The sequence below is a fragment of the Clytia hemisphaerica genome, unplaced genomic scaffold (assembly GCF_902728285.1).
Source record: "Clytia hemisphaerica strain Z4C2 unplaced genomic scaffold, Clytia hemisphaerica genome assembly, whole genome shotgun sequence".
Taxonomy (NCBI): domain Eukaryota; kingdom Metazoa; phylum Cnidaria; class Hydrozoa; order Leptothecata; family Clytiidae; genus Clytia; species Clytia hemisphaerica.
In genome coordinates, this window is record NW_027104389.1 from 1,312,831 (window position 1) to 1,340,004 (window position 27,174).

Below are 27,174 nucleotides of genomic sequence, written 5' to 3' on the forward strand. Positions count from 1 at the left end.
AGATACAACCAAAATCAGAACTGAAAAACTTGTAATTAAAAGAACAGTAAAGTTGGCTCGCTGATCAACAATTTTTAAATGGTAAATGTATATTTGAAATTCTTACGAAGCATACCAAATAGTTAAATACATACAAAGCTAGAAAAATAGAAAAATAAAGAAAAAACGTTTTTCACGTTTCCCATATATACAGGCCTTAAAAAAATACTGGTCAGAAAGCTTAGTAAGCTATTCTTGGTACATGCATCGAACCATGTGAGCTCCTTTATGGTAATCTCCCAGTTCTGCACCACCCCAATCACAACTTTGAGTCCCATGGGGAAACACGAAACAAACCGAGCGAGCTTCATCGCCCCATATTGAATAAGGTGGATGCCAGTGTGCTACATGGCACTTCTTATTATCATTACACCATTGTCGGCAGTATTCAGGGCTTTGACCATAGATGTATTTTAAAGCGTTTCCACAATGACGCAAAAAATCGTAGCTCATGGTACATCTCTCGATTGGCCCATTTTCTGAAAAAAAAAGGAATGCAATTTTCATTCTTTACCACGGAAAGTCATGTGACATCTTTTTCTACCAATAAGATTGGTGGCGAACAGACTTTATAAACAAACGTTACAAAAATGTTCTTATGATGTTCCTTATTTTCTATAACTGTAAGGTAATTTTTGTTGTTGTTTTAAAAACAGGTAAAACATCTCCTTACTTTTATTTGAACATCTAATCATCTTGGCTCCTGGGTGTGCTGAGTTCTTGGCTTCGTCGCCCCATGGACAAGGGTGTAAATTTATATCGTCTCTCTTGAACAAAAAACATACTGTCCGCGCCTCATCACTCCAAATCTGATGAGGAGGGTGCCAGTGACCTAAAAACAAAAGTTATGCGAGAATTCTTCATATATACACCCCTGTCTCAGAGCGCCGGTGAAAAAAAGAAAAAAGAAGAAGAAAAACCCAATGGGATAAAAATTCTATTGTTCCCAAGTCAAAAAATCCGTGGGGATGGTTTTGGAGTGAAATTTTTTACATTAAATTTTGAATGGGGATGAAATCAAAGTCGATTCCCCAGTGGGGATGAGATTGTAATGTATTTTTCCAGTGGGGCTGGGGTCCAAGTGGGTCTATGATGGATGGAGAGGGAGTGAGATTTTAATTTCTTTAGTCCTGAATCAGTCTGATTGAGCCCATTGCAGATTGTGGAAGGAGACAAGAAAAGCTAAATGATATGCTAGCAATCAAAGATTTCAAGGTGCAAATCTCAATGATTCTTTTCTCCCAGCTGGTACACAACGTCGTTTCAAAGTTTTTCTAATATTCACAACGTCCATATAACGTTATATGGACGTTAAAACAACGTCGTACCTGTGATACAGTTGGCAGACTCGTCACATTTTTGAAGACATTGTTCAGCTGTCAAGGCGTACAACAAACTGTGATATTCTCCACATTGTCGGTGAAGATCTTCGCTGAAATGACATCGTATCTCCGTGTCAACTACAAACCATAAGAAGAGATATAGACCATTTTCAGTTGTTTTGGATATATTGTGTCCAATAATTGTATAGCGTCAAAATCGTCAAAATCGACCACAATCCCCACCGTAATATTTGGCACAAAATGGGAATTCCCTCAAATTTGAAAACTGCAAGTAATTTTTAACTACTTTAAAGTACGGTTGGAAAGTTTTAACTCTGAGTTTTAACATGAGACTTAAGTCTCAAAAATATACTCAAAAATGTTCTAATAAGGCTGAGAATATAGCCTGGAAACCACTTTAACGCCTTCCAAATCGAAAAATCCAATGAAACAAAGTGGAAGTACTGAAGTTGCAACTCTCACCCGATCTTTAAATTCTGAAAAACGTTAAAATACCTAAAAGTGCTAATATATTTCGACGCCGATTGCAGTTTATGGACTTTTCTTAGCTAAAAAGAAGTACTGTGTTTCCAGAAAAATCGGAAAAGATAATGTACATATAGAAATTCATAAAAAAATTTTCTTACTTTTTTCTTTGCATCGGATCATTTGAGCACCAGGGTGGTATGAAATCAATTCTGCTCCACCCCAATCGCACCGTTCAGCATTTTCAGAAAATAAGAAGCAAACAGATCGAGCCTCGTCATCCCAGATTTGATAGGGCGGGTGCCAGTGTGCAATTTGGCAATCGGCACGGTCGTTACACTCCTGGCGACAATGTTCATACGACTGGCCGTAACTGTATCGTAAAGCTGCTCCGCAATGTCGTGTGAATCGTTCATCCAGAAAACATCGCTCAATATCATCAATGTCATCTAATAAAAAAAAAAATTTAATCAAACTGGTAGCTTGATAAGGTCTTTACAATAAAGATTCTTACATATATAAATGTCATGTATATAGATTCTGCGATCAAAATGGACGGGGACTTGAAGTATTCTTTGGTTCATCGATAAAATACTTTTTCTCTCGCCCTGTCCTATCCAAGATTTTATTTACATCAATGTTGGTCGTCATAAAGGACCGTCAGAAATTCTTGGGAAAACCGGCTTGACACTGATAGCGGTTGGAAACGGAGTATAAAGGACACATCTTACAAACCTTTCTTAGAACACCGGATCAGTTTGGCTTCCGTATTTTCATCACCATCATCAGAAAACTTCAAAGTGTGATCACTCTTTTTGAATAAACGACAAAGTGAATGATCTCTCTCTTCCCAGGGATCATCTTTTGGGAACCAATTTCCCACAATGCAATCGGCGTCCTCTTCGCATTTTTGCATACACTCGTCAGATGTAATATGTTCGTAATCATTGTGAGTGGACCCTTCGTATTGTTGGAAGTCCAAACTGTACTGACAACGGTCACATTGCGCTGAAGGTGAAAGAAATGGAAAAGTTTCACGAAACCACTTATTTATTATGAAGATATCATTCTCATATTGTGAACAGTAACTTCACTCTCTACAATTCAATTTATTGCAGAATATTCGAAATTCCCTTGAAAAATAACCCGTGAAATCATGATATGATGCCTTTTTCCTGGAAGTGAACATCAAATATTTCTTTGTTGTAAAAACGTGAGAATAATCAAGCTTACCAAGTCCTATCAAAGAAATCAGTATCCAACAATAATACATTTTTGGTAATCTTACCCTTTCCTTCTCTATGAGTTTTTCAATTTGGGTTTGGAGGTTTTGTGGACATTTTTATGGGGAATTCTCCATCGGGAATATTTTTCCCAATGCGGTGGAGTAAGTTAATTGGATAATCAATAGTGAAATAATTATTACCATTTAATAGGAGAATATCATAATGACTTCTAATTATTCTGTGCGTTTTACTAATATGTTTACTTCAGTTTTATGATGTTTTTCTGCTTTACTTCAAATTTCCAAAATGGTGGGGGAGCTGTGACGTACAATGTTACCATTTGGAAACGAACTGTTTACATAGAAACAAGGAAACACAATTCTAATTGAATCCAAATCAGTCCAGAGCTCTTACCCAACTAGTGCAGGATGTCTCTGATGTTCAGCCCATCTACTTTAAACAATCCTTAATTGCTGCATTTTCAGGGCTTTTTGAGGAATAGAGAGTAATCTTCAGCCTTACTCAAGAATACAATGAAACTTTAAGATTTGCGCCGCTTTTGGAATGATACATTGAATCTAGCACTTTCTTTCTTTTCACTCGGTACATTTCGAAACCCAGTAATACACCTATTCGACCGTGATCGTCGGTCAAAAAGGTGAATAGCTTTTATTTCCAAGCGTTTTTGTGAAAGTATCGTGGCTCACGTGTTCTAGATGAGAAATAAGTGACTTTATTTCCCAATCAAGAGTTTTATCCTTTCGAGCCATTTTAGGGCTTTAAACTCCACGTTCCCTCCTGGATAGAAAAATGAAATGATGTTGGTCAAAATATACATCCTAATTTGTGAAACTTTATTTCATTATTTATAGAAAGACAGAAAGTAAAGTAAACAACCAAAATGGATGCCGGGTATATGCGATCCATTAGGGTCCTTTTTCACACTCTCGAAAGTCCCTCAAAAACGTCATAAAATGGACAAAATTTTTCGAAATTCATCCTCTCTAAGGGTAGCACTGGGGTCACTTATAGCTTTTTGATAGACTGGATGGCGCTGGTAGGTGGCCCGGTGTAATTTGACAGACTCTATTTTTTGTCTTTCCTTGAGGTGGTAGCAAATCCAGATTACTAGATCCAGTCCTTTTTTGGCGAAAAACAAACAAAAAACTATGAGCAGGGGATCGATCGCTTTTAAAGTTTGGAGGTATTTTTGCGTCTTTATCGTTTTGTAAACTTTGATGGGACTTTCGAATGCATTTTATTGTTTGTTTTTTTTTTCATATAATTTTTGAAAGAGAAGTGAAAAAAATTCAAGATATCAATACCCTCTAGTCTACTTCACTGGACTCAGCACCATCAAAAATTAACAAAAAGCAAAGTTCAGCTAGAAGTAGACTCTAGTCTATGCTCTAAGGGGTGACTTTCGGACATATCCGTCATCTCGCAAACCTACTCCCCCGACAACCTTATTTCAGAAGCCCCCTCAATACAATCACGTGAATAAGAACAATTAAAATTATGGTTTCAGCAAAAACTTTTCATAATCAGATCATAAATACAGCATAAAAATCCATATAAAATCGATTAGTGCTTAACAGCGTGTAGTGTTGTAAGCGATGAGTGGTTTATCAAATCTTGTGTCAACGTTTCTAATTGGCTGAACTTATTAATGGCATTTATTGGAAATAGCAGAATGAAAATAGCTGTCTCAAATTTGAGCATTTTCAAAATTGAGTCAATCAATTCTGCTGATCGAATCTATTTTATGAAGCAACGACTTCTGCAAAGACAAGTAGGGCAAAAAATCATCCAGCAGATCCACAACGTATCAATGTCCATCTAACCATTATGGTTAGGGTCTAGAAAACATGAAATTGATTGAGTGCTTCTCCGCCAAGCTAAAAAAAGACACAAATTGCTACTAAACCGAATGTACACAAGTTTATTAATTGCACTACTTGGATGATGTTGCAATGAATTGACTCATTAGTTGATTCTAATATCCGATAATGGATGTCAAGTTGTCCCACAATTTCCATATGCATTAACCTTTGATATGAAACGACCTTTTAAACCTACACTGTGGTATCAGCTTTCAGTCCGCTACTTCATTAGTGTGAAGCTGGTAACAGTCTATGTGGAGGTTCCTAAAGAACAATAAATACGCACTTAGGTGAGTTGAGAATACACACTAAAGCTGGCTGACATTGGAACAATTGATACGCGATGAAGATTAGAATTGTTTTTGAATGGTAAGGGAAGTTAAAAACGAGGAAATATCTGCTTTTTGACTAAAATTATGGAATAAGAGATCGAAATTAAATTTTGGGTCGATTCTTTGTTTTAGAGAGAAGTGACAGACTAACTATTGATTGGTTGACATTGAGGAATTTCGTGGATCTAAATTTAATGATACATTGATGAAACATTGAAAATATCTAGTGAGCTCATTTTGGATGTGCTAGTCTACGAAGATCGAACGAACAACCCAATTAGGTGATTTAACATTCTAGTGGTGAAACTGATAAACGTTTTATAATCAAGATGCCACGATTTCTAGAGATAATTGAAGAAAAATGTGGACCGACTCACAACCAGACTTCTCTTTCTGCTGCTGTCAGCATTACGTCATTTACAATGATGATTTTTACAATCCCTTTCAACGTCATCTTGATCTACGTCCTCATCAAGGACCGCAAAACCAAGTACAAAAACATGTTCTATAAACTACTCTTAAGTATTGCTTTCGCTGATTTGTTGACAGGGCTGGTTGCAGACCCTCTTGCTGTAAATATGACGACAAAAGAATATTTTATGCAGCCTGTAACAGACATTGAAGTTATTTCAGTCCACATTTCGATGTTTTACACTGATGCAGTCGCGTTATTAACTCTCACTATCTTAAGCATCGAGAGAATAATAGCTATAGTGTTCCCTATAAAACATTACAAAGGCGTTTCTAGAAGCACAGAGAATGTTTTGATCTCATGTGCGTGGTCTGGCGCTATCATTTTAGTTCTACCATACTTCAAATTGAATTTCATTAAACAATCGTTAGTTTTCTCCGCCGTTAACGTCTCCGTTGCCGTTCTTTCGTTATTCATGACGTCGATAATGTATTACCGTAAACTTGGTCGGCCTTCAAGTTGCTATCGAAAATCGACAACGTTGCAGGTTTCAAAGTCTTCACATTCCCATAACATGAAATCGAAGAGCAGAACAAACCTGTCTAATCTGCATAAATCACAAAAAAGCAAGACTGTAAAACCGGCAGCTGCCGATTTTTCTAGCATCGGCCGAGAAACAATCAACCGGAACCGTATACATAACTTAACCACTTCAACAAAAAGTACGGTTGCCGAAAAAAGACAAAAACTACAACAAGCAAATGAGCAGTATAAGGCAACTCGTACTTTTATCGCAATGATCTGTGTTTTCCTGGCTACCTATCTGCCAACTGTGGCTAGTATGCTGTACATGAACTTCTGTAAAGATTGCAACTGTGACATGATTCATATAATGCGCGATGTCTCCAGCATCTTTATCCTTTCCAGCTCCTTGTTCAGACCTTTGAATTTCATTTTAACCTTAACTCATATCAGATCTTCTGTTTACCAGATATTCAAGAAGAAACACGAACAGTTTACCATCTCAGGGAGACTGGACACGAATGATAAATGATTATTGAGAATAATTTGCTTGCTAACTGAGTACATGCATACCCATGTCCTTAATGTATCGGGCAAACCGCTAAGGGTCATCATGGAGGGTAGTTTCAGGGACAATAAGGCAAAAATTGTTGAAAGTAATCTAGAAAATGTTATTACATTATGTTAAGACAACTTGCCTGATTTGAAGAATAGGCTATCGGTATAATGTAGTTAATGAGAAGTTAGATATTTTGTAACCTAAATGTCGCGTTTTTGTAATGAATTTTTTATAACAAGATCTAGAAAACTTGTGAAATTATAGAAACATAACATTCTTTTAATATAAAATTCTTGATACAGGAACTCTATGATATGAAATGTTTGATAAAATATCTCTGTTCAAAAACCCTTTTTTCTGAAAGATGTGAAAGTTTGAACTGAATGGAGTAGGATGAATATGATCGGATACTTGATTGGAGTTTCACTGTTTGTTTTCCAATGTTATAGAAATATATTTCATCTGGAGAAAAGATACAGATCATTTGTTGTTTTATTTTGAACTGATGAAGATGCTCCCAGAGGGTGCCTTTGTCCATTTTGATTAGACTTTTTCGTGGGGTGGTGGTGGATCAAAACCGATCAAAATCATTCCGACCAAATTCGTTCTTTCAGCGCCAGATTTTCGGAAGCCCCCCTCTTTTTCTTTAAAATTGAACCTAATTATATAAGTTTGTGTAATTTAACACTTATTTTATTTTATTTATTCATTTTTTTTTTTGGGGGGGGGGGTAATTTGCCTTCTATAAATGATACAACAATCACCCTTACTGTAGTTCGATTATGTTTAAAGTCTTTGGTGGTCTTCTGTGGTATTTGATTAATTTTTCATGATGGGACCATGAAGCGAATTTTCTACTACTGTTATTAACCAATTCGTAGGATGAGAAACTGCCGATTGAAATAATTTTTCATAAAGGCTTGATACAGTTATGTGAGATAAAATTGAAAGAGGCTAAAACTTCCCTGTTTCGTCTGTTTGGTGAGAATCTCTCAACTAATTAGGCTAAAATGAAGCAGCAAAATGCAAATGAGGGCCTTTTCTTTTTAATGGGAATTTTTGATTCTATTAAAGTTTTGGCACTATTCCCTGTGAAAACTAAACTTCAGTGCAAATTACAATAGGGATGAAATATCTGTGTATTTCTCTCACCAGGGACGTTTTTTGACAATAATTCAGGTCTGTGATACAGGGATGTGTAAAATTTATTCTTAAATGAGATTTGCCTATTCCTATCGTTTTCATCATTTTTGGGAGTTATTATGGAATATGTTCGAGGAGTATGATGATCGTTTGCTTGTATTGATTAATGATGAGACTTTTGAATCTAGATGAGTTTCGCCCTCCCTTTACAGCAGAAACTAATTTCCTTCAAAAAAAGAATATTTCAGCGATACTCAAAACAAATTATTTGGATGACGGTTAACATGCAAAATGGTAGCAATAGTAGTCATGACAACATTATTGACAAGAAACAAAGAACTGTTCGATTTAATGTAACCAATGAAAGAAAAACGATTGACCAATCAGATGTTGATGGACACAGACGTCATCCAAGAAGATTCTTTCAAGATCAGGTAACATTTTATTTGATAACGTTTAAATATTATCAATTCATCAATACCCAGCTGACACACGACGTTGTTTCAACGTTCATCTAACGTTATATGGACGTTGTGAATATTAGAAAAAACGTTGAAACGGCGTTGTGTGCCAGCTGGATAAGAGTATCACTCATCTATGACTTTCTCTGAAATACAAGGTGTGTGATCTCATGAGCATAGTTTTGTTGTACAGTTTTTTAAAGTTGATAGTTGGTCAACTTATTCGAAATTTCAAGTCCGTCGTTTTAGTTGGTGTTTTTCAAATACCCTTAGAAAACGATCAACTGTCGGATTTTTGCAGACTTAATCTGTGAAGTCTCCATATCATAGACATGCAAGAGAAAGTATCAACAATACTACTGAAATCCTGAAACGCTAATTAACTGACAAAATGCTGTTTTAACGTTTACCTGATGTTCACAACGTCCATATAACGTTAGATGAACGTCGAAACAACGTTACGTACCATCTGGCTACTGATTTCTTCCTTTAGTAGAAAGAGTATTAATCCGAAGATTAAAATCGTCTCACATACACACTCTAAATTTCATTTGTTGCGAGCAACATCTTTTCAATCGTAAAGGCTACTTCCCACATTACAACAGAGATGTCATTTACGCGGAGAAGTGCGCTGTCTCTATAATATAACTCACGCACAAAAACAATAATGGCGTCACTTTATTAACAAACTGACCAATCGGAATGCTCTAAGCTTCCACGTGTGTTTCCTGTAAAATATTCAACTTGTTTTTAAGAAGATTGTAAATTACATTATTTCTTATTACCTCAAATGGATAATATTGTAAGATTGGATAATGAGGTTGTTTCCGGGGGGGAGGGTACTAGGTTTGCGAGGTGACGGGTATGTCTGAGACGAAAATCGAAAATCGACCCTTTGAGAGACAAAATTTTGGTGATTTTGGGACCCTTTGAGAGACTTTTTCCTAAATTTTAGTCCATTTTTTCCAAATTTTGGTTTGATTGTCACCAAATTTTGGTCAAAATTTTTGGAATTCGTGACCCTTTGAGAGAGAAATTTTTGATTTTCGTGATTTTGGGACCCTTTCAGAGACTAACTTTTGAATTTGTACCCCTTTGAGAGACTTTTGAGGAATGAGAAAAGGTACCCTTATGGCTCGCACATACCCGGCACCCATTTTGCCTAAGTACCGGGGATTGTTTTAAGATTCCTCTAAAAGTTTCGCACGGAACGGAGTCAGGAAACACTACTTCACAAAACATTAGAATTCTTAGCCAACCACTCTTCTATTTTTCTACTTATCTTACTTTCCTACTAAAAATATTGCTAATCGAAAATTTTGAACAAGGATGACATATTTACCATGGCAAAAATAATATGTTCCTTCAAATTTTCAATAATAGCACCGTCTGATTGATTACATTTAACAAAGACGTTGATGCCTCATTAAGACAAAAAGACTTCAGACATTTTCTCTCATTTTTCACTGCTTTAATTAATGCATCACTTATTGGTCAGAAGCTGTCATTGTGTCAATTGCTATTCTTGAAAATTTTGTTTTTCGACGTGTACTAAAGACCTTGGAGATGTTTGTTTACATTCTTAATGGGTGACATTAAGGGTACTTTTTTATTAGTGTGAAGATATTAAGTACATCGCTATAGGTCATACCGGAAAAGTGGAAAAACATTTCGGACAATTTTCAAAAGTTCTTGCCATTTGTTTTGTTGATGGTCAGAAGAGATTAATTTTTCTACTTTCCACTACACCGTAAATTTCTCCTGTTAATTTGTTTAAGTGTTTAACTGAGGATGATGGTGGAAAAACAAGATGCTGTTCACAAATGGGTAAAAAACTTTCATTATTTTATTGAAGATTCTTTGATATAATCAACTTTTGTATTACGCCTTATTATAAAAGAAAACCAATTTTTTTGAAATCACTTCAGAAATTTAGAAAAAAAGATCCCCTTTCCCCAACTGCAATGTCCAATCCAGTGTGTACGGCCATCCCACCGTTCATTGAACATTAGCGAGTTTATGTATTTGCGCTTTTGAGGACGTTAAAGTGAGTGAAGCGATTTGGAATAAACCACAGTACTGCCCTGCAAAATCGAGGATGGTGAAGTTGCTGATTTACCGTCGTTTTTACCGTTCATTTTACGTCCTCAGTTGGTCAGGATCTAGAAAAATTAGAACCTTACCGTATCCGTCGTAGAAAAACACACATACATAAACTCGGTATTACAAATGGGGGAACGGGAAAAATAGCTGGGAATTCGTTTTTTTCTTATGATTTTTTTCCATGATTGTGAAAGCCTGTAAATTTTTAGTTCCTGCTTTTGAAGGAAAAAATATCATTAAGAGTAATTTCACGCAAGAAAGACTAATTTGTTTTGAACTCGAACTCAGTCCCTTTAGTCCGCTCTTGAAAACCAATACAATTGTACTAACGTCCATCGGTAATAAAAAAAAGTGATGCAAGTGGGTTCGGGTAAGTACGCGATTGAATTTAAATGGTAATCGAACTTACCGAAAATGTCTTTTTCCGTCATCGGTAGCGTCAAGCAGTTTTTTAAGCACGCACAGAGGAAGTACTGAACGCTTTTGCAACGAATTTTCAATTCGATTGTTGACGTCAGCTAAAAGCCGCGGTGACTTTGATAAAGTGTTTCTTATCTAATTACTTAAAGTCAACTGCTCCAATTACGAAAACATATTGGAAAATTCTTGAATGCCAAGTTTGACGCAGTAGATCAATTCATTTCGTTTGCTTTTGACGTTCAAAATATTTGATACATTTATAAATACTGACTTGAATGACTCTTACAGTGCTTATGTTGAATCATGGTTTAGTTGTAACAGTTAGTTAGAAGAATCTGGATCGAAATGCTTTTTACATCTGCCAGAAGGCTTTATAATTAATTGATCGTAGACTTTGGCAGACCATGAGTGTTTTCTGACCAACACGCTAAAGCTCTTAAAGAGATAGATGAAAACAAACAATCTGACGAATTAGCTATCCAACTCATATTTCGTAAAGACCGCATATTGAAATTGGACAAAAAAGTCGTTGCGAGATTTTGTTAAAATAGGGCCCTTAAATGGTTAATTTTAAGCTACTTACTACCGTAAGAAAGTTGTGGCCGTCTGTTACAATAGGTCACATGTTCCACAAATGTACTGAGCAATAGTGTAGATGAAATCTTAAAATGGAATCCTTAACCTCAAAGTTTAGTGTAGTAGGTCGTCAAGTTTTGTTGGTTGGGATTGCCAGCTAAACTTCTAATGACATAACATGTATTTTTAAGGGCTCTGACCATAGTCAAAAATCAGTATTTCAGTTTATTGTCGATATTTTGGCTGAAGGTTCTTTTTAGAAACTAGCAAAAAACTGCGTTTACAGAATTGTGAAATATTAATTCCTTCGTCAGATATTTAGTATCAAACTTTATGTATCTAAAACCTCATCTTTTAAAATCAAAACTCTCTATAAAGTATGCATCAAGCTAATTACGGCAGAATAATTACAAGCCAAGCCAAGTCAAGACGCAAAATGTTCTTGTAAATAGCTCATCGCTTACACCAACGGATTAGAATAGGTGGATTAACTTCTCTCGTTGCTCCCAAGAGAGATCCATTGTCTTCTCATTGTTACAAGAAAAATCTGTAAATGACTCTGCGCACTCCTCGTTTAGTTTTCTCATTGTTTTTATAAGAACAATTTTCCAATTTATACAGTTTCGAAAACGAATTTGTCCTATGATTCGATCAATTTTGATGATTTTGCAAATATTTTAAATCCTGCACTTAAGTTTTAGCATCAACAAACGCTAGACCAGTTTTAATGTAAATTTTTAATCTTTTGTCAATGGCAATCTTCAGATAAGTGAAAATTAACGTATGGTCTATAACTAAGAAACTATCGATGGGTCACGAATGGGTTGCATACTGGTGAAAGAAGACTGTATTTAGAATTAGGAAAATAAATTTCAAATTATTTGGCTAATTTCTGCATTGGATAGAAAGGGCTAAAAAAGTGCATTTTCTTATTTAAAATGTACCACGTGATACGTAATGACCAATGAAAATGTTGAAAGTAATGATTTTTTACAACTTTTTTACAACTTATCAAGTTTTAATTGCTAGCAAACTCGTAAAAAAGTTTGATAACCTAACGAGGAGTGTTTTCTATGAGTTCTTAATCCACCTATTCTAATCCGTTGCTTACACATTGTATTTCGAAGTTAAACAGTGTTCACCATTAATAAAAGTAAATTCCTATAATAGCAATGAATCATTTATTACTTTCATGATCATAAAATTAATTAATTTATGCAATGATGTCATTAAGAATAATTATAGTTTAAATCTAGAATTGTTAAAACCTTTTGCACAATTGAAGAATCATGTCATTTATTTTTGAATAGCTAAGTTTCAATGGGTAATTAACCTTTTTGTTTCAAAATTTCTTTACACTGTCCGCAAAGAATTAAACTATTTTAAATTTTGCGGAAAATTTTTCTAAAAAGATCTGTCAAAAGTTATGACTGTTTTTTTAAGCAAAATCCAGGTGAAAAATTGATGAAAAACCACAATTTTGAAGATTTCGAGACAAAGAAGCGTTTACAAAAATTTTCCGCAAAAATTTTTATTGTTCTGTAAAAGATACACCATCTACTGCGAAAAATCTTTCAAAATGTTTTTTCTTCGCCGAAACTAAGCTCTTCAAAGTTGAAATTCGCTTCCTCGCAAAAGTCTTCATTTTCTTCTTCATCAAATTTTTTCAATGCAATTTTTGAATTTTCAGATTCAGGAATAGTTTGTCTAACAGAAAATGTATAACATGCCATAGTTTTGTTGGTTACATCAGTCAGAAAACACATTTTAAACACGGCAATTATGAAAAATTCACTATGGTCAGAGCCCTTAAACTATGTTATACAATGTGGAAATCTAAACTTGATTCTGTTTCACCCAGAAGGAAGAGAAGTTAGATAATAAAGGAGTCTCCACGTTTCTTAGTTTCTCCTTTTCGCGGAGCTCTATAAGACATTATTACAACTTGTTATGAAGAATATTACTTTCCTTGGAGACGGTAGGAAGAAGGCGGTCTAATGGTTGACCCTCGATATTGCGTTTTTTATGACCTTTAATTTTCGATTTCAATCACTGATCAGAAATCAATTTATAATCATCGTTGGATTTTGTGTTGCCGAAAACGCTCGTTGTAGAAGGGATATATACTGAGTTTATGTACGTGTGTTTTTCTGTGACGGAAACAGTAACGTTCATATTTGTCTAACTCCTGGACTAACCGAGGACGACGGTAAATCAGCACTTTTACTCCTCGATCTTGCGGGTCAAAACTGCGGGTTATTCAAAATCACTTCAGTCACTTTACTGTCCTCAAAAGTCCAATTTCATTTTAAACGCCCTTTGTTCCTTGGTATTGTGGTGTTTGAAGAAAGATGTGATGGTACTTCAAACATTCCCCCGTAGGCGTAGCGAGATTCCCTGCAAAATTTATGGATGAGAGTGGTTTTTACGACACTGTAATTATTGTCTTTGTTTTATCAAAAGATAGTCAATATGACATAAACGTCTACACTCCCTCATAAATTTTGCAGGGTATCTCGCTACGGCTATGCATGTGGTGACAAAATATGGAGTTTAGTAATTTGTGTGTGTCGATATTTCGGTGTTCTTGGTCCCCGTACGCTCCTTCCATTGTATTTCGACATTGAGCCTCAAAAATACCAAAATATAAGAACAATTTAAGAGTCTTGAATTGCCTTTCTTAAAGCCTTTTAGGAATCAGAGAAATAAAAATCCTCAATTTTGAAATATTAGAATAATATAAGGCTCAAAATGCTTAAAAAATTTACTTTGCTACTAAAGTCTGTTCACGATAAGTGTGCGCTCTTTTTTCTTTTACCTATAACTTTTGAAGGAATTCTTCAATCTTTATAAATTTGGTATCGTTGAAGAGATAGTTGTTGGCGAAACAATTTGAAATAAAAAAGTCTTTCAAAAAATTCTAAAAATGTAGATGAAAATAAAGAAGAAAAAAAAGAAGATCTTGTAGAAAAGTGCTATAACTTTCATTTTCACTGGAGAGATTCTTTGATCCTAGGAGGTCATCACTGTGAAGAAATTTCACTAAAATATTTATTCAATATAAAGTTAAGATACAAAGTTAATAAGTGATTCACCCCAAAAAACAGCAAAAAACAGCAGAAAGCAGCGTTTTTAGACGTCAATGGAGCTTATAACTTGTTTGATATCTTTTGATTGAATGATTATTTTTGAGAAATCTTTGCACAGGGATGAACGTTGGATGATCAAGGATTCAATTCAGTGAAAAAAAAAGTTATAGCACTTTTTTACAAGATCTTCATTTTTTTCTTCTTCATTTTCATCTACATTTATAGAACTCTTTTAAATATTATTTTATTTCAAATTGTTCCACTCACTAATATCTTTCCAATGATACCAAATTTATAAAGATTGAAGAATTCCTTCAGAAGTTATAGGTAAAAGAAAAAAGAGTGCAGACTTATCGTGAATAGACTTTAGTGGCTGTAACTTTCGATGCAATTGATGCAATGATTCATAGATAGAAATTAGAACTAGTTGGAATCGGAAGGCTTCAAGGTACTGAAAGCTGATTTTCTTCTTATTCATCTTCAATTTAAAATATTAAAAAAACAAAAATACTGTTTTGTGTAGGCCTTGGACAGCCTTACCTCAAGTTAGAAAAAAAACACTTCAGCTTTCTTCATCTTCAAGAGGTAAGGTTGAGCCGTAACTCTTCTATAAAAGGAACAAAAATTGATCAGTAGTAATTAAAAAGCAATAAAAAATAAGACAAGACAAGACAAGACATACACCTTCCCAAAAATGGGAATAGGCCCTAACCTAAGTCAGAGATCACTGCACAATATACTACATAAACTATAAAAATAAATAATGAAAATAAATAACTAAAGAATAAATGACTGCTATTAAAATAAAAATCTACGAAATATTGTTAATCAACTTCCACCATCTCAGTCTATCAGAGGCAATCACATACCAATTACATTTATCAATACCAGCTTTTTTCAAACATTTAGAAATAGATCTACCATATGTAAACTTTGGACAACCTCTGGGCCTTTTAGATCGAACCCAACAAGATATCATTTTTCTCGGTAACCTTTCCCACGACATACGCATTACATGCCCAGCCCATTGTAATTGCTTTTTTACAACATACAAATCAATCGATTTCAAAGATAACTTTTCGAACATAGATAACAACGTAAGCCTTTCCTGCCAAGCCCGAAAGCGATTGGTGTGGCACATAACACGAACACATTGATTATGAAATCTCGATAATAACTTAAATAACTTTTCTGTAACACACCAACATTCAGCACCATACAAGAGTATGGGTAAAACAAAAGAAGAATAAAACTTTTCCCTTTGTGACATAATCGACACTACAGGAGCTGAAAATCGATTTTCTCAGTGCGCCGAACGCATTTCCCGCTTTACGAATACGTGTTTCAATCTCAAGGTCATCCGTACCATTTGTTGTAATGATACTTCCTAAATATGCGAACTGGCTAACGATTGGGATGTATCGGTTGTTGGTTAAAATGATGTCAGAGAAATCAGCTTTATCGTAATCTTCTCGCGATTCGTAAAGAGAAGGTGCCTTGGCACAGAAGAGCAATTCAGTTTTTGAACTTTGACGAGGCTCTGTTACTCCGGTGTGGATTTCTGTACCAAAGCGAGAAAAGTGGTGAACTAGTGATTGCGTCTCAACAACAGCATCATGACGATTATCGAATACGACTGCAGTATCATCTGCATATTCTGAATCAAGCAACGAAATTGGTTCTCCACGTGCTTTGAACGATCTACCTGTCATTTGAGCATCATTTTTTGTCATGAATACACAAGGAGTGGCAGAACATTTTATTCTCCAACTACTGATGGTTGCTGTGATGAAGAACGTGAAGAGCATGGGGCCTAGGACATCCCCTTGTTTAACACCGATACTATTGTTGATGGGATCAGTGATGAAGTTGTTGTCGATTTTAACAGCAAATGTCTTGTGTAAAGCAGTTAGGAGGTTCACAAGTTTAGGTGGCACACCGTACTTCAGTAAAATGCCCCATAACAATTTTCTGGGCACTCTGTCAAACGCTTTGACTAAGTCAAGAAAATAACACCCACGACTCCAGTCCATGCTCACTCCTTTTCTTAATTGCGGATTTGATTGTGAAGACAGCGTCAATGCAGCCACGTTTTGGTCGGAAGCCGCATTGTTGCTCATGATCTAGCTGCTCTTCTATCGGAAGCAATCGGGCGTGTAAAATGTTAGCAATGATTTTGTATGTAATTTCTAACAACATTATCCCGCGATAGTTTTTGGGTAGTGATAAGTCACCTTTCTTTGGGAGTACAATCAGTCGACCGATGTTCCATTCATCAGGAACAATTTCTGTATTCCAAAAATTTATAATGATCTGTCGTAAGATGATACGAGTATCCGGATGATTTAACAACGCTTTTAGGGGTTGGGCCATGATTCCTGTTTCACCTGGTGCATTATTTTTGAGCTTGAGCGTAGCTTTTTGGATTTCTTCATCTGTCGGAGGGTGGTCATATTCTTTGTGGACAGGGTGTTGGGAAATTTCGTCCAGCACTGTGGGATCGTACGTGCCTTCTTGATCAAAAAGATTCTTGAAGTGGTTATAGAAAACGGTGTCGTTTTCCTCGGGTGTTTGACATGTAGAGCCATCTGGTTTTTTCATTTGTTTTTGTACAGATGGACGAATTTTTGCTAGAGAACCTCTAAGTATTTTAATAGATTCCCAAGCTTTCTTGGTACCAAAGTCATTAATGTTATTGCAATGGAACTCTATCCACTTGTTTTTTTTTAGCAATTTTGACTTCACGTTTCAGCTTCTTTCGTGCATGTTTCAATTTCTCACTGCTACTTCTCGTCCTCCTTCGTAGCACTCTTTGCATTGCTTCATTACGATTGTTTATCAACGGGATCAAAGTTTCTTTATTTGCTTCAAACCAGCCTGGCTGTGCTCTGGGTTTGGTTGGTAAAATCGAATGACAAGCCGAGGATACAGATTTGATAATCTCTGTATGGGTTACTGTATTTGGAGTGTTCAGCTTCACATGTTCGCAAAAGTTGTAACATACAGTTCTGTCATTTAAAACATTGTAATCAAGATTTATTAAGCGATTTCGAGGGGTAGTTTTCTTTTTCAAACGTTTCATAATACGAAGTCTGATCATGATTGCACCATGATCACTGTCAATGACTTGTTTACACGTACCTGCGTCAACAATACGATGAAACATTTCAGCGTTTACTAGGAAATGATCAATTTGGTGTTTGTTTTTACTCCTTGGGTGTGTCCAGGTTGCATAGAGTCTCTTTGTAAAACATGTTGTACTCACTTAGATGAGTGAGAAAACGTAAACCAGCATTGTTTCTGTGACTCAAGCCGTACTTTCCGAGTGGACCATTATCATTATCTGAAGCACAACCGACGCTTGCATTGCAGTCCGACCCAATGATCAGAATATCGCCGTTGCGTCTCTTATTGATACAATTTGAGAATTTTTCAAGATAGTCATCCCCACTTTGGTCTGGTGGCATTACCGACAGGGGCGTACGCTGATACAAGAAAGAAATAAACAAACGTCTCTTTTGTGTTTGTCTTTAACACAAAGTCTTATAGCAATAATTCGAGCACCATAATCGATATGCTTTTCGTATCCTGCTGCTTTCCATGCGGATATTCCTTCGTGGTTTAATACAATGCCGACTCCTTGCGAGCCACGATTACACGCATCGTTTGTTTTTTCAAGTCCGTTTGTTATTAGTTTGAACTTGTCACAGTCAAGAGTCTCATGTCCGAATCTCCATGTTTCCTGAAGACACATACCCCAAACATTTTTACGTAATGATAGCGAGTTGAACAACTCTTCGAGTCTCAAGGCAGATTTGATTCCACGTACATTCTGCGAAATGAAGCAGATGTTCTTCATAAGCTTTTTAGCAACCATGCTTGTGAGGCTATGGGGTGCTACGAGTGTTGATTGCCAGATCCCACCGTATCCGGTAATCCAATTGGATTCGCGAGGAGTACAGCCTCTTGGATTGACCACTCAGCTTGAATGTCGATTGTCTTCACTTCATTCGTTGTTGCGTGTATAGGTGTGGTGGCTCACCCCCATTTAATTGAGGAGGATTTTCTTTCCACCACCACACCCTTTTGTTGTTTTTTGATCTTAGACTCAAATTTAGAGTAATTGGTGTTTCTTTTTAATTGTCAAAAATAAATCAAAAATAAACAATGGAAAAAACGTTAATTAGTGTCAATTAAGAAACAAATTCTTTTTATCCTCTATTTCATCTTGTATGTTGTTACGAGAGTTGCAATTTAGTGAAAGATTTTCGTGGTCAGATTTGTGTTGAAAGATTTCGTTGCAAGGCTTGGTAGCTGAAAAGTTACTTGAAAGATTTTTCGGGAAAGCGAATCGGTAATGTCAGGAGTAAAAATACAAAATGGCAGCGTACCTGTCAAAGGCAGAAAAATTGATTCCAAATTAAAATTGAAAGTAGGTTCAAAATTTTTATGTTATAAGAATTATTCCTTATATAGGACTTTTACAGGACATTAGTTGTTGAGAAGATTTTACCACCTGTTTCCATCCCGGGGTGGGGGGGGGGGTCACTTAGGCAAAATTGGGTACAGGGACGTGCCGCTGGTCAGTGTCCCTTATTTAGGCTCTGAAGATCGTCTGACAGGGTCGACTTTTGGTAAATTTTGACAATTTTGCGTCTACTTTTAGTCATTTTGGGAACGTTTTAGGGTGAAAATGACAGGGTTCCAAGTTTATCAGATATTCATATCTGACAGGGTCCATTTTTCAAACTCCAGCGACACGTTCCCATCAGCCGTCAGTGCCCAGGCCAGAGGGTTTTCATACCTCTATGTACCGAAATGCCACTATGTGGCTCGGTGACGAAAATGGCCCTTCACGATTGGATTAAATTATAAGAAGAACATACAAACATACAATGGATAGGGGGAGTGCTTTAAAATCTTTTAGAAGGGAATTCTAGTCCACAATCTAAAAAACTCGTTTTACATAAAATTCTCAGTATGTTCCTTTATTAGTAAGAGAGCTCAGCTTAATCTCTCAATGTAGATGTAATTTTGTGGGAAGTTATTTCTTAAAAGGGAATTTTCTATATAGCCATAAACAATTGTTTCCATCTAGGCTAAGGGGTCAATATGTTATATTGATGAAGAAAAATCAGAGCCTTCTCATAAAGATATAGTATCAAAGACGATAGTTAATCGCGTGGGAACACTAAAGACGTGACATCGAATGGTTCAAATATATCGGAAAGGATATTGAGTATTTACGAAATCAAAAAGAGATCTAAGAAGGAGTGGTCTGGGTCGTAATGATCTCCTATTTCTGGGTTTGAAGCACTCTTCCACAGTGTCGTTTGCTTTCATTTCGGCATTTGTTTTCCTGAAAACGGGATTTGCGTCAACAAGTTTCATAATTGCTACATTTTTTGTACCAGGAAGAAAATTTCGTTTTATGAAGAAACATTTTGAAAAAATTAATGATTTCTTTCTTTTTGCATCCGAGGGGTTTTAAAATTGAGAAATCCGTTACTTTGAAATTCAAAGGAGAGAAACATAATATTTCATAAGGAAAATTCAGTATATTTTTCTAATTAGGATAAAATTGCAGAACGATATTTTTCTCTGCAGATGAACCTTTGACTAACCTTTCCAGAAAGAAGTGATGCTTGAACCCGGTCTGCAGCACATGCACGTGAATATTGCAAGGTGATTATCCGACGGAGAGATGGAAGTTTAGTTCTCAGTAAAAGTAGAATTGATCAAAACTGAAACATCAGCTTTTTTTCAGCTATTTTTCTGTCTTCACTGAATTTTCTGATTTGAAAACAATGGAATTCAAATCCCAGCAAGCCTATGCAATATCTATCTCCGTCAAACAGCCCTGTCTCACAGCCCCGGTGAAACTTTTTTCCTCATGGGGATAAAAACTCCTATTGAAATCCCAATGGGGATAGAAATTCTATTGGGTTCTAAGGTTAAAAAAATTCAGTGGGGATGTGTTTTGAGTGCAATTTTTAAACATTGAATTTCGAATGGGGATGAAATCAAAGTCAATTTCTCAGTGGGGCTGAAATTTCAGGGTATTTTCCCACCAAAGATTTTCCTGTGGGGCTGGCGTCTTAGTGGGTCTGTGACACAGGGGTGACATCGAGCTTTAGTCCGTAATTTTTACCTCCACTGGTTGAAACTACTACTGGGTCTTTGAGGAGGGGGTGTCTGTGTAGGTTGGCTAAATCTGTTAACCCTATTCAAACTAGGCTTTTAGGGGCGGTTCAGAACTAGGGGGGGGGGGGCTTTTCCTGTACCACCCCTTAACTTTTGATCTAGTGGGTCTTTTTGGATGAAATCTAGCACCCAAGATCCTTGTTACGTAAGGTAACTTTTGACGAAAAATTTTTTTGATGACGTCACTCATCATGCCCAATGTGAGCAAAAACCGAAATTTTCCATTGTTCTTATAAATAGCTATTGTATTCTAACAAAGGCTTTAGAAAAAAGTTGCCTGAGTTTAAAATGCTTATTTTATCCTAAATATTCAATAAATTACGGTTTAAACGATATATTTGACATTAAAAATAAATTTGTATTGGAAAAGTGTCAATTTTTGTGACACCTTACTGTCAGAAATGTCATCATGCTCAAGGTGTGAAAATATTTAGGTGTCAAATTTTTTTTTATTTTGAAGCAAAATAAAAGTTACGAATTTACAGAAAATTTCACGGCAAAAGCTCTATTATTTCAGGAGCTATTACCAATAGTTTGACTTCCGAACAGAAAGAGCCCGGCCCCCCCCCCCCCCCTAGTCCGAATAGGGTTAAGATTAAAAGGAAATGTCAAGAAATAGTAAAGGAGCTTGTCTCTAATCTGTTCCGAATAAATGCCAGAAGTTAAACCGTGACATTTGAATTCAAAAAGAACTATACAGATAAAATGGAGAAGAAATCCTTGAAAAGGAATTAGAATTCGATTTCTTGTACGTCAAATTCAGATTAAAAGAGACGTAAATGTTTTCATTATTTTTCGTAGAGCATGCGGGCTTTCTATTGTTGACTTGAGTGCTGAGATCTCAACTTGCTAACACTGGAGTTTTTTTTATTGTTTTTAATTCTGGTGTTATGAGGTTGGGAAGCATCCTTCCATCGTTGATTGGGCTCTTCCAGGAAAAATACCTAGGAGATTGAAAATAGATTTTTCGCACCGTATTGATGGAAAATTTTGAAAAACTGTGGATTAAATTTGCATTGTCCAGGGGTAAATTAAATGTCCAAACACTGAAAAAATAAAATATTAAGCGGGATTAACTTGGTTCAATAGAGCCAGGTCTGTAATCAGCTTTCCTGAAATTTAACTCCTTTTGTTTTAGTGCTTTTACGATTTTGAAGGCAAAGTTATTTTAAAAGTTTTCTCGAGTTAGGGAGACATTCGAGTTATAAAGGTCCAAGTTAAAGAGTCTCTACTGCAGTTGAATTTGATGAAAAATCACGTGATGTATGTAAAGAAATGTGGAGACATATTTGAAAAGTCTTTTTTCGATGCCATGTTTCGGAAATCAAAATAATACCTGGCTAATTAAGCACTAATTAAAAATTTATTGTTCAGCCTACAATTTCAAAAAGTTCGAAGGAAATTGGTATAGCTCACTATGATAAAAAAGAATTCCAAAATTTTATTTTTTGTTTTTCTTTTAATTTGTTTGTTGTTGTTTTCGATGGTCATTAAATGCTTCGAGCAATAAATAAACAGTTCAGTAGTAAAGTTTTGTACTTTGTTGAGAGAAGATCTTGAAGGATTTTAAATCAACTTTTTCTTCTGACCTAAATTTCACTTGAATACCACAAAGATTGTATATCAATGTTACTACAAACGGTCGAGGTAAACATTATCAATTGCTTTTGAAAATTTGATTTTGACTTAAATTTCTAGGACCATACTTGACTAACTCTCCAGTACGTTTTCAATGACTTTTTAAACCTTTTGATTTTGACAACTGTAGTCTTTTTAGGCCACATCCACTCATCAATGCAAGAATCTCTTAAGTATTTTCGTAATTCTCGGCAAACTTTGAAAGTCTTTGTGAGGTTTTCAGGATAAACAAGTCCGAAACATACCATTTAACCATTTAAAATTGCTTTATAAGAGGAACTGTGAATCACACAGTTAGTCTTGACCACAATAAAGACTATGAAGTTTCCTTTTATCGCCAAATGGAACAAATATAAAAGATAGTTATAGCATTCTCCTTGTATCAAACTAAATTTTGACTCTGGTCAAAGGGGTTGTATTTTTTGATTGAGCAAAGTAGATAGCGTTGAGGACATTTTTCAAAAAAAAATATTTTGGAAGTTCTAATTCTATCGGATTTGAAGTGTAAGTATACTCTTGTCTCCCAAATAGACGGGGGTGGGGGGTCCGAATAAGCAGGGGGTAGGAAAATTTTCCAAATTCTAATAAGCGGGGGGGGGGGGTAATTTGAAGACAGAACTTTTTTTAACGGATATCAATTTCAACAACAAAAAAGAAACTTTAGCAAATGAACACGTAAAATAAGAACCAATACTAACAAAGAAGGAAAATTTTAATACGTTTAAGGTCTATCTACACTTTAATAAAATATTGAACTATTCGAATTTAATTGGCGGGGGGGGACGTCTATTCGGGAGACAAGAGTAGGTAAGGTAATGCTATTAGCCACATTTTATCATGTGATTCAATTTTGATGATTTAACTTTTGACAACAATAGTTTTGTCATCAGCAGTTCATAGGGTTACTGTGAAAGAAGATTGTAGATTTCTTTTTTGAAATTGCGGGGATTGTTGGCTATGTAGACGACATATCTCACCGCACATTGTTAATTTTATCCTGTAACATCGACAAAGATTTTTCATAATTTATCACTGTCAGAATTGTGTAAATTATTCAAAATAAATGTTACGAATAAATTCTCTAATCACCGAAAACATCAGATGTTGACAACTTTCAAACTAGTCAACAATCATTCCTCTAAATACGGAAACATGCAATCACGTCATACAGAGAAAAAAGCTTTCATAATTAAGGAGGTTATTTAGTGGCTTTTTCAGGAAGAAATACCGAAACTAAGCAGATAGTCATTAAAAATATACTCATTATGCAAAATGTTTTACTGTATTTAGAGCATGGTGCCATATTGGCTTTTGATTATTTTGTTTTAGAGAGGGGAGTGACGGTTGGATACGAACGGTGTTCTGCGTAATGTGATATGATGATAGATCTATGTTGTCGAACGATTTGAGGGTTTTATTAAGTCGAGGAATGAACATATAATCAGAATATTAAATTGATGAAGTGATTGAATTTATTTTGCCATGAGAAATTTTAATGATTGTGGTTAGAGTCAGATGACACACAACGTTGTTTGAAGGTCCATCTAATGTCTACAACACCCATCTTACATCTTTGACGTCGATTGGACGTTAAATGAACGTGGAAACAACGCTGTGTGTCAGTTGGGGAGTTTGTATAAGGCATCTTTGTTGAGTTAACATCAGTATTAGGCATTAAAATTTGAATAAGGTATTTTCTGTTGGAAAAAGTTTTGCTAAAAGTAAACTACTAACCTTTGAAAACTTCAAACTATTTTGACAAAAACTCGTCAAAATAAAAACTTTTGAAACTATGCAAAGTTTTTGAGGCACCTATTAAATTATCTCATCTTTGTTTCCCAGGTACAACAAACTTCACTCGAAGAAAAGAACACAAACGTCGCCATGTTGGATCGAAATGAACGGGACCGAAAACCTCGATCGAACGGTCGTTACTTCAATAAGCAACGTGCACAACAATACTCTCCAACCTCCACCGACACTGGATTGTCCGGATCACCACCGTATGTAAACGGAATTAACGGAAGCCGGACTAATCTTACAAATGGCTACAAACCATCCTACTCGCCGACATCTACTGATGCTGAATCAGTCTCACCCTTACCTTCAAATGGGTGGGATTTTTCAGAGCTCGAAATGCGCTACACATCAATGATAAATAGCCTAAAAGACGAACTTTCTTTTCTTGAAGAATCAAACACCAATCTACTTACGGAGCTACGAGAAAGTCAAAACTCGAATTACGTATTAACGGAAGAAATTCGACGTCAGCAACGTAACAACTTAAGTACGTTAGATGAGTTACAAGCGTGCCAAACAGCAAATTCAGTTCTGAGACAGGAGTTGCAATGTCTTGAGCAATCCAGCGTTAAAATGTCCAGAGATTCTGAAAAATACAAGAAGGCGAACTCGATGCTTAAAGATGAGATCAAAGACCTCAAAGCTCATAACTATAAACGTAAAAACAGTATGGTTACACTTAAAGAGAAAGCTATTGATCTACAAAATGACATTCTAGAAAAAGAGAAGGATTTCAAAGATTTGTCATCCCTCAAACAAACTGTCAACATAATAGTCGAAGCGGTCGAAAACGATTCTAACATTGATAACGGCTATTTCCCAACCGATTCAGACATTTCTAGTAACGATGGCAACGATGATAAACAATTGGGTGCTTTTACTCCAAAACCGGTAAAAAAATCGGATACTTTCTCAAGTTCTTTGCCTTCACCTTTAGCAAGGAAACTCTTTTCACATCAAAACGGGGGTAGATCTCCATTACTGAGACGAAAACAGAAAGACAAATACAACACTGACTTGACTGAACGATCTCGCTCGAGATCCTTGAACGTGACTTCTGGGGAAAGCCGGGACGAAAGTCCCTCTCCTCCCCATTACAACGGTCCCTCATCCGGCCCTTTACCGGCGGCTGGGGACCGACGACGAGGGTCTCTTGATAGTTTTCATCAGAATAAGGACTTGAAAGAGACCTCTCTTCGTAACAATACTTTGACACGACAGTTAGGGAAATCCCTTGAACGACTTCACGATCATAAAATCAAACGATCGGAGTCGGGAAATCGACCCCGTAGTATGACGTTTGACGATCGACATAACGATAAAATGACGGATGACTTTTCTTACGTCGTAAAAGGTAATTTTTAATGACTACGACATGACGGAACTGACGAATCGTTTTTATAGAGAATCTACGTTTATTTGTTTCAACAAGCTTATAGTGACTGCCGCATGCTTTTCAGACGTGTAGGGCTGCAATTCCCTTTATCAACTTTCGTATAAAGAAATCGATTTAAGCCCCCTGTTAGGCATTCTCGTACCCAAAGTCTCTTGCATCACTTTTTGATTTTACTGATGAACGTGATACAATCACATGCGCCTATCAGAGTCATCGAAAAAATGAATTAAGGGACTGGGTTCGAGTTTGCCTATTTTGTTCTTGATCGATCAAACTGAAAGAAGATATTTATAAAAAATAAAGGCATAACGTTTTCTAAATTCTCTTCTAAATGCAAATTTTTCATGATCTTATATTTGAATGTTCTTCAATTTTCAATGCTTTTGTGTTCTTATAAGTAAATGTTCCTTCTTTGACTTTTAACGTTATATATAACTAACTACAGTTGACTTTTCTCTAATTCGATCTCAAAGCACAAAATATTATCTTCGAATTAGAGAACGATTCGAATTACAGAGAGTAATTTATTTCATTCTCAAGCCGGGGGACCAATATTTTAGTTTTAGTTTCGAAAAAACTTAAATAATAGGAGTTCGAACTAGAGAGAATTGACTGAAGAAAAATGGTCGACCTTTTCGATGTTTTATTTAACAATATGTTCTGCATTTGATGTTCTTTTAGGTGAAAGTATTGGAACGATCAACTCTGCTTCTCCCGAGCAAGGAACCTTTGAGCTCTAACATTTCATCTTCCGCGTACGTCTGAAGAAACGATTTAAGTGGATGCGTAACTCGGATACTACTTTGAATTAATACACCCAAGAAGTTTATCTTCGATCTCTAACATCTCTTCCATTGAGAATGTACAACCATAACAAGCCAAGATGTTGTTTGGACGTTATATTAGCGTTCTTTTAACGAATAATGCTCAGGCGAGAAATAATCTCACATTTCTAATGTTCTAACACTAATTTGTAGAGGATTCAAAGGGACTGACATATGAACGTTATATGAACACGTTACATCCTAGCTCCCGAAATAACGGATTTAATACACAACGTCCCGCAATGTCAATCTAACGTCGTACAGACCTTTTTCGATAGATATTGTTTATGTAGGATCACTAGAAAGGCACTCATTAACTCGAAATTTAACACTTGTAGAAAAAAGTACCCTATGCGTAGCATCAATGAAGTCTTTAGTTAGAAGACATTTGTATCTGTACGAAAATATATTTCTAAAGCGTTCACCATAGTTGAAAATGTATCTGGAAATTATCACAACTACTGCTGTAAAAATACTACTACGAACCGTAAAAATGATCAAGAAGTGAAGTCTGATTGACTTTTCAATGGCAAGGACAGACCAATAAAATTTTAACAGACCATATTTTACTACAGTTTTGCGTGATTATTCAAAATATCTTTTAAAAACCTTCTATAAGAATACCTACGTATTTTTACTTGACAATACAATAAGAACATATTTGACCTAAGAATTTTGTAAAATATTGTTATTTTCTACAAAACTTTGAAATATACTAGAAAAAGAGGGATATTTTTGT

General features: G+C 35.7%; 3 protein-coding genes across 10 annotated transcripts; 2 read left to right on the forward strand and 1 right to left on the reverse strand.

The window, feature by feature from the left end:
* Nucleotides 1-71: 71 nt before the first annotated feature.
* Nucleotides 72-3,184, reverse strand: LOC136819600 (uncharacterized). Its single transcript, XM_067075831.1, has 6 exons — nt 3,081-3,184; nt 2,583-2,855; nt 2,009-2,296; nt 1,368-1,499; nt 713-871; nt 72-518 (listed from the first exon to the last, which is right to left on the reverse strand). Exons 1-6 carry the CDS (start codon nt 3,118-3,120, stop codon nt 229-231), a joined length of 1,182 nt encoding a protein of 393 aa, XP_066931932.1. The 5' UTR covers nt 3,121-3,184; the 3' UTR covers nt 72-228.
* A 2,422-nt stretch (nt 3,185-5,606) lies between these two features.
* Nucleotides 5,607-6,816, forward strand: LOC136819602 (5-hydroxytryptamine receptor 2A-like). Its single transcript, XM_067075834.1, has one exon. The coding sequence runs from the start codon at nt 5,618-5,620 to the stop codon at nt 6,752-6,754; it is 1,137 nt and encodes a 378-aa protein (XP_066931935.1). The 5' UTR covers nt 5,607-5,617; the 3' UTR covers nt 6,755-6,816.
* A 1,349-nt stretch (nt 6,817-8,165) lies between these two features.
* Nucleotides 8,166-27,165, forward strand: LOC136819603 (uncharacterized). 8 transcript variants are annotated; one of them, XM_067075842.1, is made up of 3 exons: nt 8,166-8,358; nt 24,258-25,106; nt 26,293-27,165. In XM_067075842.1, the coding sequence occupies exons 1-3, from the start codon at nt 8,197-8,199 to the stop codon at nt 26,374-26,376; spliced, it is 1,095 nt and encodes a 364-aa protein (XP_066931943.1). In that variant the 5' UTR covers nt 8,166-8,196; the 3' UTR covers nt 26,377-27,165. The 8 variants fall into 8 exon arrangements, with proteins under 8 accessions (XP_066931943.1, XP_066931936.1, XP_066931938.1 ...); XM_067075835.1 differs by having other exon boundaries at nt 8,179-8,358; nt 24,258-25,569; XM_067075837.1 differs by lacking the exon at nt 8,166-8,358 and adding an exon at nt 9,830-10,212 and having other exon boundaries at nt 24,258-25,569.
* Nucleotides 27,166-27,174: the final 9 nt, after the last annotated feature.

What these genes read in the sequence shown, in the direction of transcription:
- LOC136819600 (XM_067075831.1), bottom strand. Translation starts at nt 3,120, where the DNA reads ATGTATTATTGTTGGATACTGATTTCTTTGATAGGACTTG. An exon ending in GATTTCTTTGATAGGACTTG is followed by an intron (nt 2,856 to 3,080) that starts GTAAGCTTGATT and finishes TTTCACCTTCAG; the next exon opens with CGCAATGTGACCGTTGTCAG. An exon ending in GTCTGCCAACTGTATCACAG is followed by an intron (nt 872 to 1,367) that starts GTACGACGTTGT and finishes TTTTGTTTTTAG; the next exon opens with GTCACTGGCACCCTCCTCAT.
- LOC136819602 (XM_067075834.1), top strand. Translation starts at nt 5,618, where the DNA reads ATGCCACGATTTCTAGAGATAATTGAAGAAAAATGTGGACCGACTCAC.
- LOC136819603 (XM_067075835.1), top strand. Translation starts at nt 8,197, where the DNA reads ATGACGGTTAACATGCAAAATGGTAGCAATAGTAGTCATGACAACATT. An exon ending in GAAGATTCTTTCAAGATCAG is followed by an intron (nt 8,359 to 24,257) that starts GTAACATTTTAT and finishes TTTGTTTCCCAG; the next exon opens with GTACAACAAACTTCACTCGA. An exon ending in CTTTTCTTACGTCGTAAAAG is followed by an intron (nt 25,570 to 26,292) that starts GTAATTTTTAAT and finishes ATGTTCTTTTAG; the next exon opens with GTGAAAGTATTGGAACGATC.